General features: G+C 41.3%; 2 protein-coding genes across 3 annotated transcripts; one reads left to right on the top strand and one right to left on the bottom strand.

Annotated features, from left to right (window-relative positions):
- The first annotated feature begins 1,165 nt into the window (after positions 1-1,165).
- Positions 1,166-10,970, top strand: onecutl (one cut domain, family member, like). The gene is made up of 4 exons (XM_037537206.1): positions 1,166-1,500; positions 1,789-1,830; positions 2,038-3,099; positions 7,222-10,970. Exons 3-4 carry the CDS (start codon positions 2,040-2,042, stop codon positions 7,527-7,529), a joined length of 1,368 nt encoding a protein of 455 aa, XP_037393103.1. The 5' UTR covers positions 1,166-1,500; positions 1,789-1,830; positions 2,038-2,039; the 3' UTR covers positions 7,530-10,970.
- Positions 10,971-11,017: 47 nt separating this feature from the next.
- Positions 11,018-16,118, bottom strand: LOC108441923 (cathepsin S-like). 2 transcript variants are annotated; one of them, XM_017721695.2, is made up of 8 exons: positions 15,813-16,118; positions 14,618-14,743; positions 13,585-13,707; positions 12,950-13,099; positions 11,950-12,174; positions 11,598-11,763; positions 11,386-11,488; positions 11,018-11,227 (listed from the first exon to the last, which is right to left on the bottom strand). In XM_017721695.2, the coding sequence occupies exons 2-8, from the start codon at positions 14,735-14,737 to the stop codon at positions 11,128-11,130; spliced, it is 987 nt and encodes a 328-aa protein (XP_017577184.1). In that variant the 5' UTR covers positions 14,738-14,743; positions 15,813-16,118; the 3' UTR covers positions 11,018-11,127. The 2 variants fall into 2 exon arrangements, with proteins under 2 accessions (XP_017577184.1, XP_017577182.1); XM_017721693.2 differs by having other exon boundaries at positions 14,618-14,746; positions 15,813-16,117.
- Between the last annotated feature and the right edge of the window lie 659 nt (positions 16,119-16,777).

The following is a 16,777-nucleotide window of genomic DNA, read 5'->3' as shown; positions in this document are numbered from 1 at the left end:
TTAAAACCTCACTGCAATTCAGCTGCACGCGCAAAAGTAAACGCGTGGAAACCTACATTTTCCAAAGACGATAAAAATGGCTAAAGACCAGCAGCCTTTAATCTTTAATAGATCTGCTGGTTAATAGGACATGTGGCTGCAGTCCGTATGGATTAACTGTTGTCACGTGATTATAAACAAGGCTAACTAGTGTCTTATAGGATCTTATGGGTCCCAGTGCAAAAACTAAAAATAAATAAAATAGAAAAAAGGTAGCCCATATGCAAATGTCTTTCAATAAATAAAAGCACAGTGTCATTTGCCTGTTTACCCGCTGTTATAATGTTTCAAATAAGTTCTCGAGGAATCCCACTCCATCCACCAGCGTCTAACGTTAGCCTGAATGTTTACCTTACACTACATTGTTTAAGCTTTTAAACAAACAATGATAAGAATTGCGAAAAAAAAGACTAGTTGGCGAACAAGCCAACTAGTGAACTATTGTTGTTAAGAAACTGTGAATCATGGGTGTATAACTGTGTGGGCATCTATCCGAGGGGGCAAAACAAAGATTTTACGGGGTCCTGCGCTATGGGCCCGTTCGATTGCCCCCTCTGCCATTCCTCTTACTTACGTCACAGTAAGTACAGAAATGATATTACACACTGAATATATGAAAGGACAGTGCACTAGCATGCAATTAGAAGAAGGAGGAGGAGGAGGAGGAGGAGGGAAAAGAAGATGGTAAAGATAAGGAAGAGGAGAAGGGAGGGGGATCACCGAGTGAGCTTAATGATCAATTTAATCAGCGGTAAACTAATCACCCTAAATTGAATCACAACGCGTGTGAGAACGATTTCATTTCTGCAGCGGTGAATAAAGAACATTAGTAGAAATAAAAAGAAAAGCTCAATCGAAAAGTGATCAATTACACTGCTGTGATCACCAAACTCAAGAGAGGAGAGGAGAGGAGAGGTGCGGGAGCGAAGGGGTTAATCCGAGTTCGAAATTCATCCCACATCTGTCAGATTTTTAAGTGTGTGACGTTCTGAGGGGGGGGGGGGGGGGTAGAGAGAGGGGGAGGAAGAGAGGAGGGAGGGAGAGGAGGAGAAAAAAAGAGGGCTGTGATCGATGGAGAGACAGAGGAAAGGGAAAGGAGGGGGGACCACAGAGATAATGACAGAAAGGGAGCTGGGCAGTTAGACACACAGCCAGGCTAACGTGCGGCTGGACAGAGCTCAGAGCAGAGAGGAGCGAGAGGGACAGAGCGCTTCCTTTATGTGGCCTCCTCCTCGTCATTAGCGAGCCTCGGCGAGACGGAGCATCGCGATTTTTCACGGCCATTAAAGTCCTTCTTAAGGTTACCCGCTTCTTCTGGGACTTGGGATGCTCGTATGTGCGACCCGCGCAGCGTGGAAGAAAGGACACTTTTGAGTGTGCAGGATTGTATTTGCCGCTATTTCCCTTCCACGATGCTCGAGCTCCGGTCATCTCGTCCACATTCAAGCCTGAGCGGTTGAGGTAAGCACGTAAAACGCCTGTAAAATGTCTTTCACCACATAGGTAGAAGTTGCGAAAAGACTGAGATTGAATAGGCGCTGCTGGAAGCTTCTGCAGTAGTGTTCGCACTTTCGTCAAAGCATGGTGGAAATAGGCTAGCCTGATTGTTTGTTTTGGCTAGCAAGTGAAACTTCTCCGTGGTTCTCTGAGAATCCGTAAATGTGTGCTTGGTCAATATGCGACGAGCTCTCTGGAATAAATGATCAATAACCAATCAAGTGATCGTAGCCTACTGTATCTCTTCCACAGGCTCTGCGCGGCCAAGGACAAGACGGACACCCATAAAAGCAGGTGCTTTAATGGAACACATAAAATGATAGCAAAACTGCTCTTCTGTCCGCCCTTGATACTGGACTCAAACCAAAAGTGAAATATTCACAGGCTTGAGCGGACAGTATTCTAAATATATTTACATTTCCTGCCTGATACGTTTAAAAGCAACCACTGCTTACTGTAGAAGGGGGAGGGGTAAAGACTCCTTTTGTACATTTGTTTTAGAAATGGATGGCAATATGGGAGAGATGTCAGTTCACAGCCATGTGGAGCTTGCACACAGTCAGGACAGTCGTGCAATGTTACACTCAAGAGACCTCTCTGCCGCCTTCCCACGTCCCTCTCTGGGAGGCCACCCCATGGGACTGGAACATGAGCACAGGAGCCCTGGGTACGAGTACAGCATGTCGACGCTGGGGTATGGCAGGGACACCCCCACAAGCGGTGGTAGCACCTACACCACGCTGACCCCTCTCCAGCCATTTGATGACAAATTTCACCATCACCACCACCCCTGCTTACCGGTCAGTAATGTCATCGGTAGCTTTACGCTCATGCGAGAGGATAGGGGGCTTGGAGGAAACTTCTATAACCCTTATGGCAAAGACTTGAGCATGGCACAGAGTCTGTCTCCACCACTGGGCAGCTCAGGCCTGGAGACAGCCATGCATGGTTACGGCTCAATAGGCAGCCAGAATGGACACAGTGGCCAGATGCTTGCAAGCAGCCATGATGTCCATATGGGCAGCAACGGGGGGAACATATTCTGCCGAACAGCAACAGACTTTGGGAGGGAAATGTCACCACCCTCGCTGGTCGGAGAGCATGGGGTCAGCCACCAGCTAAGCAAGATGGACACCCACCAGCACGCACCCACCTACCACCCCCACATCTACACCCAGAGCTACCAACACCACCATCACAGCCAGCAAGCCTCTAAGCTGGGAGAACTCCCTGGCTCTTCCCCCTCCTCCTCGTCGTCGTCCTCCTCCAGCTCCAGTCTGGCCAGGGAGAGCATGCTGGCTGGCTCCCAGAGCAATGGGGCAGGGGAGGAGATCAACACCAAAGATGTGGCCCAGCGGATCATCACAGAGCTGAAGAGGTACAGCATCCCGCAGGCCATCTTCGCCGAGAGGGTGCTGTGCAGGTCTCAGGGCACCCTGTCCGACCTGCTCAGAAACCCCAAGCCCTGGGGCAAGCTCAAGTCCGGCCGCGAGACCTTCAAGAGGATGTCCCGCTGGTTACAAGAGCCAGAGTTTCAGAGGATGGCGTCGCTGCGACTAGAAGGTAGAATTCTTGCGTATGCTTGCTTGCTTTTAAGTTTGTGCCTCCCAGCCAGATCAAGAAAAGTAACACCTAGATCTAGTTCCAGTAAAAGAATTCTTACTGACCGTACACCTAGCAGCTGCATACTGTATAAGTCAGACTGAGATGTGTATAGTTTGTTCATTCTTCCTGAAGGAGCACAAGCTTTTTTTTTTTGGGCAACATCTGTCCCTGGAAAACCAGCAAGTCACAATAGTTAAAACTGTTGGGTGCAAACAAGTGCATCTCTATTGACCTGTATTCCATTTTACATTTCACCATCAGTTATTAGGGTTGGCTATGCCATATCTATGAAATTCTTAAATTTCATGTGTACTCTAAATAAGAAAAAGCACTCCTCCAGTCTGGGGTCATTTTGCACTGATTGTACTAAATTCACTTTGCACTAGATACTGAGAGAGATACCCTCTGTTGGTTGCCATCTAATATTCTTCAGAGATTTGCTTTGAAAGCTAGCACTTGTCATAGTGTAGCAGTGTTGTGACATGACCAGAGCCTAACATCCAGCTGATGCACAAAGAGCTCTACAAAAAACTGTAACATGAGAATGGGAGAAGGTGGTGATGATGGGGGGGGATCTAGCTCGCAAAATGTCGGACAGCGCTCTACAGTAGCTAGCCACCGAACACTCTGGGCTCTGAGACAAACGCGAATGCCGCCTTGCCAAAGTCTGTCCGAATCCCAGGCGATCAATCACCAAAGCTTGAAATGTTCTTCAGAATGAATTATTCTGCTTGCATTACCACCGCAGATATTGATTGGTAACCATTGTGCTTTCAGTCATAGGAGTGTTCTAAGCGCTGAAATACACAAAATCAATCAATGCCCTGTTTGGCAGCATGGTACTGAATCTTGCTTTTGTTTTTGTGCCCGTTACTGCCCATAATGTTGGTAGCTCAGTAGCTGCCACTGTGTATACATTAGTCTGGGTATCCATATGATTATTTTAACTGGGGGGCTTTTTTATTTCAAATAATATCTCAGTTGTATTTGATTTTTCATTTCTGTTTTCAGATTTCTGAGCATCTCTATTTCAAATATTGCTAAATTTTTTCCATACGCAACAGCTATACATCAAGACACCAAGTATGTTAATGTTTTATCACGCCATCATCTAAATGAATCACATATTTCTCCCAGGCCATCCATCCAACGCACAGACAAACACTCATACCCAGTCTTTTTAACCCTGGCAAAGGCACAAGGTGGACACCTCTGTGCCTTCCTGTGTAACCTACTTTCCATGAGGGTTGGGTTTTCTTGCCAAGCCTTTTGTTTAATTATCAGCTGGTATTGATTTCCTTGGGAAAGCAGAGCACAGGCCTCCAGCTCACAGCTCCTGCGAATAAGCGAGTGCAGGCTAGAATTAGAATGCACACGGCCTCACGCCTCCTTTTAGATAGCAGAAGCTTATGCAGCACATGGACAGGCGGGGAGATGATTCAGCTTAATGCAGCACAATATGTCTAAAAAGCACATATCCCACTCGTGGTGACGATTAGATAATATCCTTCTCTGCATATTTTCAATATGAATATTAAGACATTTTTGTAACTACTTTTAGTTAAATGCCAAAATTCACATTGGACATTGTCCTGAGATAAATTTTGAAAAATGTATACATCATGAACTAGAAGCAAGATGACTGATTTTGTGAGACAACAAATACCATTTTCTTAAAAAACATCCCCAATGATGTTATAATAGTACACAGAAAGGCCTACACTCAATAGTAGTTTGACTTAAAAATAATTTTTTGGAAATATATTAAGGGTTCAATGAAGCTGCCCAAAACATTTCATGTCCTCAAATGTCAGAGTTGAATTAAATAAAATATGCTTATTAATTGTAAGAAAAAAAAACTTTTATGATTCCTAGACAATTAATTTAGTTTTCATTACTGTTAACGTGAAATATATTAATTCAGTTATTTCTTTAGTCTTATTTTTGTTGGTTGTACATGCAGTCATAAGGCTTGTAATCTGCTTGTAATATGCTTGTAAAAATAGATATTAATATAGTTGCAGGTATTATGATGGTTTTGCCTTTTTACATTTTTACAAATTAATATGTTTCTCTTTTCAATCATATAATTCCAGCTAAAATTACTGAGAAGAAAGACTGCTGTCTATTCAATTCTTTCTTTCATTCTTTTGTGTGCCCTTGCTCAGTGTGCAAGGCAGAGTGCGAGTGTATGCAGGATGGACCATGCTGGAAAGAAAGAGAGAGAAAGAGAGAGAAAGAAAGAGAGAAAGAGGAGCTCAGTCACAGAGCAGGATGGAGATCATTACTCTAACCCTCAGCTCTCTGGCAGCGCAGGGATTTCACACACGAGCACTGGAGCCTGAAGCCCTTGTCTTAAAGTCTAAATGAATAAGCGAGATAAAATAGGCTTAAGTGGCTCTCTCAGTGTCTCTGCCTGCACCATCAGCAGGGTTTGAAAGCCATTTAGCCGTGCTGTTGACGGGCAGAACTGGCACGCAAATGCACAGGCCTGTTTGCATTGTTTACAATCCAAACTTCACACATCTAATAGAGCTAGCCTGAATGTTTTGCCTGCAGAGCATAAAAATAAACCACGTATTTGTTCAGGGGGAAGCTGTGACCTGGTCCAGAGCTGAAGGGGTTAACCAGCCTCTGTAGGTCGAGGAGTCTGAGCAGCACAGATTTAATCAATAATTTCTATCAGCCCGTGGCCCAAGAAATCAGCAGGGGGTGGGTCAGGAGTGGGGGATGCTGAGAGGGGGTAGTGGAGTGAGGGTGGAGTGAGGGTGTGGGGGGGGGGTGATGAGGAATAGGGGTGCTTTCGATCACGTTTCAGCAACATGAGACAAGAGGCATACATCATGATTAAGGGCAGCTCTCGCAATCATAAGAACTCTATGGGGGGATGTTTATGTCTGTGAGAGAGGCACAGTGCTTCGGATTTATAGCATGGTAATTCACAGCCTTTTACACATGATTACAACACGAGGAAGCATTTAGTTAATGGTTGCCGTTATGTCGGTGAGCATAGGTGGGACTGAATCGCTCGGCTCTCCTCTTATAAATCTGTGACGTGGACACCTAAAAGCACAGCTACATGTGTGTTAGAGCCATTGTTTTAATGGCCAAGTAGTTGACTCAGAGTGAGTCAAACTATATAGTCGTGCTGACATCATGTAATATGGATATAAATAGAATTTTGAAAGCTATTCCTGTTACTTCAACCAAATATGATTTGTTGACTTAAAGTCTCATCTTTTCCATTTCCTAGGCTAGACAGCATGATCCATTTTTTAGCTGTAATCAGCAAATTGGGTATTATTTTAATCAAGAACAAATGCTAAATTGACATTAAGCATTTGCTTAATCTGGGATTAAGCATTTTTTCCATGAAATAATGCCTGCTTTATTCAGAAGATGTTTAGCTTACTATGTATTTCCAAAATAGTAAGCCAAACCATTTGACATAAATAAATATAGTTACAGTATAGACAGATTAGAGATTACATCCATACTTTACATAACAATTTTGCTTTTGAAGTATTTTTCTACTGTAATAAATAGACTGTTTTGTGGATTCAGCTGTTGCTCATTCATTATATGCTAGTCTCTCTTTGGAAGGTTTGTCTAATGAACCTTACAGTTAGAAAATAGTGTCTTGGAGATGTATGCTGTAGCAAAACCTAACAGCAGAATAATGCAGTTAAGATGTAATTGTAACAAAATATGGTTGTAAAAATATTATTCTGTAATATTTCACTAGTTAAACACATGCTTGTAGATTTGGGATATTTTCCTGAATCATGAAATATTAAAATTTAGGCATGTAACAATTTGTCCCACAGCTCAGCCTCTTTTTCTTATGTATCAGTGAAGTGGACACATAAATATTAATATGTATGTATTTAACATGTTTTGTGCAGCAATATGACTTATGAATTATTCTTAAATTGAAATCAAAGAAGTCAGGTGTCAGTGGTTGTCGCTTTGGGTTTTGTGGAAATGTAAAATATACATCTGGAAACCTTTTACTCAGTCTCTCTCTCTCTCTCTCTCTCTCTCTCTCTCTCTCTCTCTCTCTCTCTCTCTCTCTCTCAGCATGTAAGCGCAAAGAGCAGGAGTCAAAGCAGGAGAGGAACCAGGGGCCTAAGCGCACTCGGCTGGTCTTCACCGACCTGCAGCGGCGTACACTGATGGCCATCTTCAGGGAGAATCAGCGGCCTGCCAAAGACCTGCAGGTGACCATTGCGCAGCAGCTTGGACTGGAGCTTTCCACCGTCAGCAATTTCTTCATGAATGCTCGCAGAAGAAACCTCAACCGCTGGAGCGAAGAGGGACGCCCATCCTCCACCGGCTCTTCAGGGTCCAGCACCTCCTCCCCTGCCGTCTCCTGCACCACGGCGTGATGGGAGACTGCTGCGGTTCTTCACAGCACAGAGCAAGCTCTAACGTCTCTGCTGCCAATGGAGGTTTTTTGTTTATTGTTTCTTAAATCAGAGGTGTTTTTTACACAGGAATCAAAGAACAAGTGAAACCAAAGATAAAACACTACAGAATGAGATAGAATTTGACGTAGTTCTCAGTGTTGAATCGATACTTTAGCTTTAATTTGGAATAGAGGCCAATGAGTTCCTTAACGGAAGAAATCACATCTGACTTTATTTAAGTGAGATTGGTGCAGTGATTTACTGATCAGTCTTGTTTGGTGTCATCACTTCTGCATAATGCAGGAATCAGAAGTATCAGTATTTTGCAAATCAAGACAGTTTTTGCCCAAATGGTTGGAGCAATCTTAGTTTCCTAAAAATGGAAAGACAGTTATGACCAAAGAGAAATACCAAAAGAATGATGAATGGTGTTTTTTCTTCTTCTTCTTATTCTTCTTTGTCTTCTTCGTCTTCTTTTTTCTTTTCTTTCTTTTTTTTCCCTTTAGAAATAACTGAATGCTGTAACCCTGTATGTTGATTTTTTAGGGGGTTATTTCATACTGGATAGTTTAACGACCTGATCAGCTTCGAACAAAAGCTACAGCTCGCTCTCTGATTCTGCTGCCCAGGGTTCTGTGTGGAGATAGCCAGAGCCTGTGAGCAGAACTGAACAGCATCCTCCCAAAGCAAACAATGAGGCTGAATCCTACGGGGACGAAAACAGATCTGGAGGAGGAAGGAGGAGGGGCAGTGGATGCGTTTTTTAAGAGAACCCTCAAAAGGACTGATCGATTGATTGGTGAACCTCATGGGAGCTGCTGCAGAGAAATACAGGCAAAGTACAAAGAGGAATCCTGAGTCCTCTGCAGATGTACAGTGAGCACCAGTTGTCTGTATTTGTGATTTTGAGAAAACTCCTGTAGATCCATTGCAAGATGTTTCTTGGTGCTCACATTGGACGGCAGAGAAATTTGTCCCTAGGTCTTGGTTTTGTACAAATTTCAAGCACACAAGCCCTGGTGGATCACAGGTTGTTGGTTGTTCAACCTCAAAGACTGGATGTCTATCAATCCCCAAAGAAACAATGACGACAACAAAAAATCTTGTTTGTGACTTGAGCTTAAATCTGACATGAACTCTTAAATTCACTATTTATGGTTTTATAATTATTTATGTATTTATTTCCTCACTTCTGGTTATTTATTTGCTAAGTATTGTAAGTATTTATTTCATTACGTGTTGTTTGTCCTATGAACTTGTCTCTGATGGGAGTCCCATCACGATACCAAAGATGAAGGTTTGTCCTCCCTGAATGTAGGCTTTGATGTCATTTGTCTCTGTAACTGGGCTAGTGTTCCAGCCATCCACTTGGAAAGATTCACATGCAGTGCATGTCTAAAGCCAGAGCTCCTGAACTAAAGTAGGAACCACACTCAGTTTTAGTCTGACTGTGGAGCTTCTTTGTCTATGTTAGTTGTGTCCAAATCCAGTCCTGAAGCCCTGCACAAATTTTAATGCTTACCCCATTTTCCGTGGACTGAATTTAGTCAGTGCTGAATATATGATGTGATCGCTTGTGTTCAGTCCAGATTCACACACATCCACAAGAGGCCTGTAACTTTGGTTGACGTGTTGAGCAGTGATATGCAGAGCCAAGGGTTCAGGGGTGAGAGCGTGGCAGGGCCGTTTTGGCCACACTCGCGTGTGTCACACCGTCTTTAACCTTCGCAGGGCGTGAAGCGAGGCCCCTTCACAGCACGCACTTGAAAGAGGGACCATGAAAGAGGCCATCGACTTTTGCTGACATGAAAGAGGCCCTTTTTATCTATGTCCTGTTGGAGGCTGGGGCCGGAGCTCGCCGCTCACTCAGCCAGACCCATGGGTTTAGGGCATTCAAAGGGGAGGGCAGATCAGAGAAGGACTGCATTACCAAACCAAGGGGAGGTGAGTTGGGAGGGAGTGCTGGAGAGTGTGAATTAAACTTTAATGAGTAACAATTGTAAGCGTGCTGTGAGCAGAGCAAAGGGTGTCTGCTGCAGCGCATGTGTTAACACTCGGTGCAGCTCCTCCTGGTTACTGGTGTTTGATTAAGGGTTTGAGTGCTTTAGCCACAGTGTAGTTCTTATGGTAGATAAAGTTTGCATTTGGCATCTCTGAGCCAACACTGCCTTGGAGCTGGAAGGATGCTTTAACAGTAATGTAGTCTGTGAGACCCCCTAGTGGTTGAAGAGTCTGCTCATTCCGTAGAAGGATATCTGTATGATGATGGACCAGGCTGAGCTGGTGAAACTGGACAGGACAGTGTGAGGGATGTTCTGAGCTTTAGCATGTATGTGCTGAATACATTTACCTATTGTTAATGTCTCTTAACTTTGTCTTTACACATACGTGAACACAACTGTGTGGATGGATGCTGGAACAATGATTTCCCCCACTTATGTTCTGACTACTGCTGTACATGTGTAAATTACTGAGGACTGCAGAAAAATAATTCTCCATTCTCTCCATTGAAGCAACAAGTCTATCCCTTACCCTACTTCTGAAGAGTTCATCTACCTCAATTGTGTGTGGTGTAGCTGAGATGTAACTGTACCAAAGATCCCATGCATTCAGGGAGAGTTTGTGTCTCATCTTTTCTAACCAAATGTGCTGGAATCAATCTGTAACCACTAAGTCACACTTTTTACCTACAGACAGAGAAAGCTTACCTACAAGTGAAAGCATTAGATAATGTTTGTGTGTGAACAGGGAAATAAAACATAAGTGCAGAGACCAAATGGGACAATCGAAGCAAGAGATGCTGGTCTTGCTGTGCTCATGATTAATTTTCCTTCCTCCGAACAAGTATAACCAATTAAAATAAAAACAACCAGGAATTGGTATTGAAATAAATCAGTTCTTTAGCCAAATACTGTAAATGCATCTTCAGTGTTCAACATATTATATCCACTTGATTTCATTGTAATTTGTCTTGCTAGAATAATTTTAGAAGGAAAATGTAAAAGTTACATTTACATAATCTGTCATTTATGAAGAACTGATCTTTTACCCAGTAGGACAAAAAAAAAGTTACATCAGTCATGAAGACATTTCAGCCTATAATTTACCTGGTAAAAAGGTGTTTAGTATTGTGAACCCTAAATCGCATAAGTCACAGGTAGCAGAAAGCTTTAAAACCATTGCCATTCATCCTGTTTGTGTCTTATTTTAGCACACCAGTCTGTCAGTCATTGTGCCATTCTCTCCTCATGTTAACCTATGAATGTGGCTAACCAACCAAAGGCTTAAATCATGACAGTCTACATGTCAATCATAACTGGATGTTGTGTACCAATTTTGAAAATCCTTTGATACCTCATGTGAAATTGTTTGTTGTGATGTTGCACTGAATAATGATAATAATAATAATTAAAAAAAAAAGTCGTTTCCATTTTCCGTAATTTCTGTAGACATGCATTAATGGACAGTTTTGAGTTTAAAATATATTATTTATTAAGTAAAAATGACACCGTTAAAACAAATTAGATAAAAATGTAGAGACAATAAGAGGAAATAAGTTTGCTTTTGTCTTCACTGGTCACACAACAGGGTAGCAAGCATAATTGGCAATGCCACACATGTTGCCTTTATTGCGAGCCATGCGGATGTAGCCTCCATCTCCAAAGCTAGTGCCCCAGCTGTCAGAGTTTAAAAAAAATAAATAAAACTTAGTTGTACAGTTGAAATCAGTTATAGGATATAAATCAGTTATAGGATAGAGATATCATCCAATCGCATTCTACCAAGAGCCCACTCTGTGCCATTTAAACCTAAGATCAGACACTGAGGCCCATACCTGTTTTTCACTAGCCAGTAGTCCTGTCCATTCAGTGTACCATATCCGACAGCCAGTACTCCATGGTTTACTTTTTGGGTGCAACTTGGGTCATTGTACACACCTAGGGTAGACAATGTTCATTTACAAATTTTCAAAATCAAACACAAAGCAAACAATCTTTAAGATTATGCATATTAAAATGGCAGGAAACCTAGAGCAGTGGGGCTTACCACTGCGGTACATTATAAACTGTGGACGTGTAGCATCAATAGCCACAGACACAGGTCCGATGTTGGCCACAGCTCGCTTCAGATCTTCCTCATCCCCCTGAGAAACGAAAGAGTAACTGCTGCAGTTGGCAGCGCGATGTGATGGGTCATAATGGCATTCGCCGTCCTGGAATAAACAGAAGACTATGATGCAGAAATAACTGATGAACAAAATCATGTTAGGCTTGAGTATTTGAGTGAAGTTGGTTTCAATCACAGTACACTACAGAAAGAATGCAGCAGATACCAAACAAGTTTAAAAAAAAAAAACACTAAAATGGAGTTTACAGAGCTACGGTACCACTTAACTCACCACTCCAATGTAAGGGTAGTATTCTTCAGAATCTATACCACCGTTATCGATGACGTACTGAAAGGCTTCAGACATATAGCCTCCATTGCAACCCTTGTTTCCATACTTTGTAGAGCAGTCCACCAGGTTCTGGGGACTGAGAGAAAGCAGCTGTCCTGTGGTCTTCTTCAGCTGACCTTCCAAGGCACCAGCAGCACTAAATGCCCAGCAAGAACCACATGCACCCTGACAGAAGGAAAAAGACAAACATTTTGAAAGAATGAATAAATAAGTGTTTTTTTTATTAAGGCTATAACAATAAACAAGGTCATTGGTTTCTGTTGAGAACACGAGCAGACTTAAAACTATGAACAGTAACGAAAACAACAATCAAGTTCAACAAGTTCAACAATCAAGTTCAACAATCGAGTTCAACAATCACCACCACATGACTCGCCATTAGAAGGGAACAGTGATTAAACAACACCCGTCATTTCACTGCTGTGTACATTTCCCCAACAAGGAACAACTGGCATTGATTGTCAAGTCAGCTCGAATAAACTGCTCATGAGATAAAGAGGAAGCAACATAAAGAAGTGGAACCTGAAAGTCAGGCTTCAGTCATGAGACTAACCCACTAAAAGCTTCACCGTCATGCTTAGAGTTGTGTGGAAAAGACAAATAAGTTTTTCAGAAATGCAAGCAAGCAAACTTGTTATGACACTTTGTCCTGTCCAGCCAGTCATTCTCTGTGTATGTGTGTGTGCACGTGTGAGAGAATGAACTTTTAAACTGTTTTAAATTACAATCACAGGAACTGGCCTGGAGCATTGGCTCAACAGCACCCCCACCAGGTCTGAAACCGGGTAAAATATATAGAGCACCACCTTGAAAACGTAAGTCAACATGGTGTCACTTTCTTCCCAAAGAAGCCAGATCCTGCTGTAAACAAACACTGTGTTCATGAAAAATGTTGCATGTTGGATGGTGAAGATCAGTACACTGTAATGTGAAATGTTACCTGCTGTTTCACATCAGTGACGTAGCCCTTCTCCCTCCAGTCAACTGAATCAGGTAGTGAGGCACCAGTAGAGGCCACAAATGAAGATGTCCTCTTCAGGTGAGAAGGCACACGAGTCCCAGCCAACTTCTGCAGGATCTCTTCTGTAGTCTGAATGCAGTGAAAGGAAAGCAGTGAAAGGAAAGCACATGTAGAAGCCACAGTGACAAACATTCAGTTCAAGGCCATTTTTAGTTTGTGGAATACTAGACTAAAAAAAAAAAAAAAAAAAAAAAACTGCTCTGGGGAGAGGAACTGAGAACAGTACCTACTAAACATTATGTTCAAAATGTGTTGATATTAAAAAAAAAAAATAATGCATATTTCTACAAATTAAAAATTCAGGTTTAAGAAACCACTAGAATTTATTAAACCTGTTTCTCTGCAACAGGAAAGTACAGTTGACACAGCTTAATTAATTAATTCATTCATTTAATTAAAATGATTATAAACAAAAATAAAATTAAACTTATAAAGATTTACAGCAAGGTATTTAGCAGTTAAAGGTACATTTAATAACAGTTCTGCATTTTCGGCCTGTTGACCCAGTTGACTGAGTTAAGAAGTCCGTATATTTATTAACTGGAAATTGTTACCATGTCTCCCATATGGTTCATGCCCATGTCATATGTGTGTATGCCCAAAGAGGCCTCAAGGTTGTGCAGGGTGATCAGCCGCAGGTTCCTCTCCCAGATCTCCCTCCGACCCAACTCCTCTACCTGTCAGCATACATTCAATACTTTTTGTAAAACTGATCACTTGAAAACAGATTTTTATATAAAATACATCAAAATGAATAAGTTTAAGTGAAGAGTTCATCAAGACATCAAGACAATCTAATTCGGTGGTGATTTAGAACCATTTTACTGTCACATTTTTCCTATACCAGAATTCATTGCTGTCAAAGCCAGATTAAGCTTAATTTAGTCTCCTACACTATGTATCTGAAACAAGCACAGGATGAAGTTCTTTTAAATTTTCAAATTTTTCAGTGTAAACAGAGAAAAGGCCAGTTTTCCAGTAGCCCTGTAGCTGAAGCCATGCATTAACCTGAGACTACTCAAAGTATCACCTCAACTAGTGCAACTTCACATTCTGTCTGTAGAAAGCAGGGAAGGGGACAGAAGGGGGCTGTGTCACAGAACTTCTGGAGCTAATGAAAATTACAATTTACAATACAGTCCATAACCCACACAGACTTCAGTAATCTGCCTAATCAATACATTAAATCTATCATAGTACTACAGCATAGCAGTGAAATATAGCCTAATTATAAGCCGCTACTGCAAAATACATAGCTGCTGTATATAACTTCAGAGTGAAAAACAAAATTTAATGTTAAATAATATTTCTCACAACTTTTCATTTTATTTCCATTCCTATTTGAATTTAGCCAACACACTTATAGATTTAAAGATTAATTTACACTTATTTTAATGGGCAGTTAAGCATTTGCTCCTATGTATGGTTTCAAAAGAAGGCAGCAAGTATGTGCATCATACAAGCTGAGATTAGCCATTATTAAGACACACCATCCTTTTTCAATTTTATTTTTTGGGTGCCATTTTAACCATTTATTCAGTCTTATTACTGAATAAAGAACTTAACTAAACAAGCATCAACTCTCACCTTACTGGAGTAAGTCTTAGAGTGCGTCTTCATCCACAACTGCCAATGAAAGTCCAGGTCTGGGTCAGTAAGGGCTACTGTTGCCCCAAATAAGACTGTGAAAAGCAAACTTCTCAGCATCTTTACCTGCTTTAAAAAAAAAAAAAAAGTTAGTTATCCAATAAACTGACAACACTGGTTCGGATTTTATATTATATATATATATATATATATATATATATATATATATATATATAAAATCATTATAAAAATGGAAGAAACTCGATTATTAGAGGTCACCAGAACCTAACTATGTTTATATATATATATATATAAAATATATAAAAACGTATATAAAATAATATAATAATATATAAAATTTATACTTTATACTTTAAAAATGTGTTAAATTATTCTGATTTCTTACAGCTCTGGTAAAAAGTTGTCGTGTTGGGTGGGAAAATCCACTTTGGCTGGGGAAGATCATTAATGGAGGAAGTTATGCTTGCCAGGCTGCTAATGGTGATATGACTTGAGTCAGTTACATGACCGAAAACGTAAACGATTTCAAGGACTGAATGCTGATAAAAGAGAATATTATATGACCCGGACACTAGATATGCTGTGTTCTTGTTATTGCAGAAACTCAGAACTAAACCTGAAGCAGCCAATTCGGATCCTCCTGCTGAGGCTGTGGAATAGGTGGGCTACATAAGTGAGCAGGAAAAGGTAAAAACAGCAGGAGTGTCGGATTATATTCCAAATGTAGTCCGTCCAGTTTACAACAGAAATTCTCTGTAATGTTAACCAACGGAAATGAGCAGCAGGTCAAGCATTTCCTCGGAATAGAAGGTTGACATTTTGCTAACCTACCAACAGCACTACAGTAACAAAACCAAACATCCTCTTCTGACCACCATGGTCTTCTTTATAAATCTGACCTTTTTTCCCCTTCCTCATTTTCACGTAATAAACTAAAGGCGACACGCTCGGGATCCTGGGGCAACTTCACGACTCAGACCACATTTTAAACATTTTACATACAGAGAACAACTTATTTGAGACTCTCTTGTAAAAAAAATCACTCAGAACAGACGCAACTGGCTTTCACTAAAACCGAAAGTGAAATACTCAAGTTTTTCAGTAAAAGATGAGGACAGCCTAACGTCTTTAAAAGACAAAGACATCGGCGAAACTACAACTAAGCGATTCTTACCTGCCTGAGCTCAGCCAAAAGTGAAGGAACCCTGCTGAGAGAGGCGACGGCTGCTTACTGAATCTCGTTCTCGGTTTTTAAAGAAGTGCTATCACGTGTCAGACGAGATACCGTCGTCATTTGTTCCCGTTTGTGTTTTTCTATTCTTCCCTGTTAGCGCTAGCAGGTTTTCAGTAGCGATAATCAAATAGCAGGTAACTTAGGTGGAATGAAGTAAAAGTGTTTGAAATGCTTTAAATTGCCTCCGATTTCAAGTTCTGTTGAACTATAAAAGTCTCATTAAGATCACGGAAGTGCAGAGAATAACCTGCGCCATCAGTTCAACCTGAGCTAGAAACCTACAGTGTGCTGGCAGTGCTCCCAGTTCGTTTCTGCTTCTTGTTTCATCGGGTTTAAAATGGCGGGCTCAAGTCAGTTCTCCACCTTAGCTCGTCTCAGACAACTCACTGCACTTTAGTTCTACAAATATATTAGCCCTCACCACCTCCCTTGATTAAATATCACTTCATGGTGTGAAACGCTATCTAGAGGGGACAAAGGAAAAGGCACAGTGACCTGTATAAGGTGCACTTGTAAACAATAGGGCAAGGCATGTTAATGCTTAGTTGCTCAGTTGCTCTTGGGCATTGAAAGGTTTATGAAGCTTTTTATAATTGTCATCAATCGGGGATTAAAAGTAGTCATCTAACCTGATGCTCCTGTTGCATTAATATAATACATAGATTAAACTCATTTTCTGATGAAATGTGTTAACCCCTGTTCAGCAGTCAAGTGTACCCACACCTGAGCCCAGCTGCTAGAGGCATCTGACCAAGTAAATGTCTCTTGCAAATGAAGCTTCAGGGTTCTCAATAGAGGCAGGTGGTTACTTGGTGGTGGCTGTTCTCATTATATTTACACAATAAACAGAGTAATCAAACCAGTATAGATGATTCCCCTCATATACATATCTGTGTAGGTTATGC

This window comes from Pygocentrus nattereri, chromosome 3 (assembly GCF_015220715.1).
Source record: "Pygocentrus nattereri isolate fPygNat1 chromosome 3, fPygNat1.pri, whole genome shotgun sequence".
NCBI classification, from domain to species: Eukaryota; Metazoa; Chordata; class Actinopteri; order Characiformes; family Serrasalmidae; genus Pygocentrus; species Pygocentrus nattereri.
The sequence above is the reverse complement of the archived record's forward strand: the minus strand, read 5'-3'. Positions and strand labels throughout refer to the sequence as shown.

What these genes read in the sequence shown, in the direction of transcription:
- onecutl (XM_037537206.1), top strand. Translation starts at nt 2,040, where the DNA reads ATGGATGGCAATATGGGAGAGATGTCAGTTCACAGCCATGTGGAGCTT. An exon ending in GGCGTCGCTGCGACTAGAAG is followed by an intron (nt 3,100 to 7,221) that starts GTAGAATTCTTG and finishes TCTCTCTCTCAG; the next exon opens with CATGTAAGCGCAAAGAGCAG.
- LOC108441923 (XM_017721695.2), bottom strand. Translation starts at nt 14,737, where the DNA reads ATGCTGAGAAGTTTGCTTTTCACAGTCTTATTTGGGGCAACAGTAGCC. An exon ending in TCACTGATGTGAAACAGCAG is followed by an intron (nt 12,175 to 12,949) that starts GTAACATTTCAC and finishes TCCTTCTGTCAG; the next exon opens with GGTGCATGTGGTTCTTGCTG. An exon ending in TACTGGCTAGTGAAAAACAG is followed by an intron (nt 11,228 to 11,385) that starts GTATGGGCCTCA and finishes AAACTCTGACAG; the next exon opens with CTGGGGCACTAGCTTTGGAG.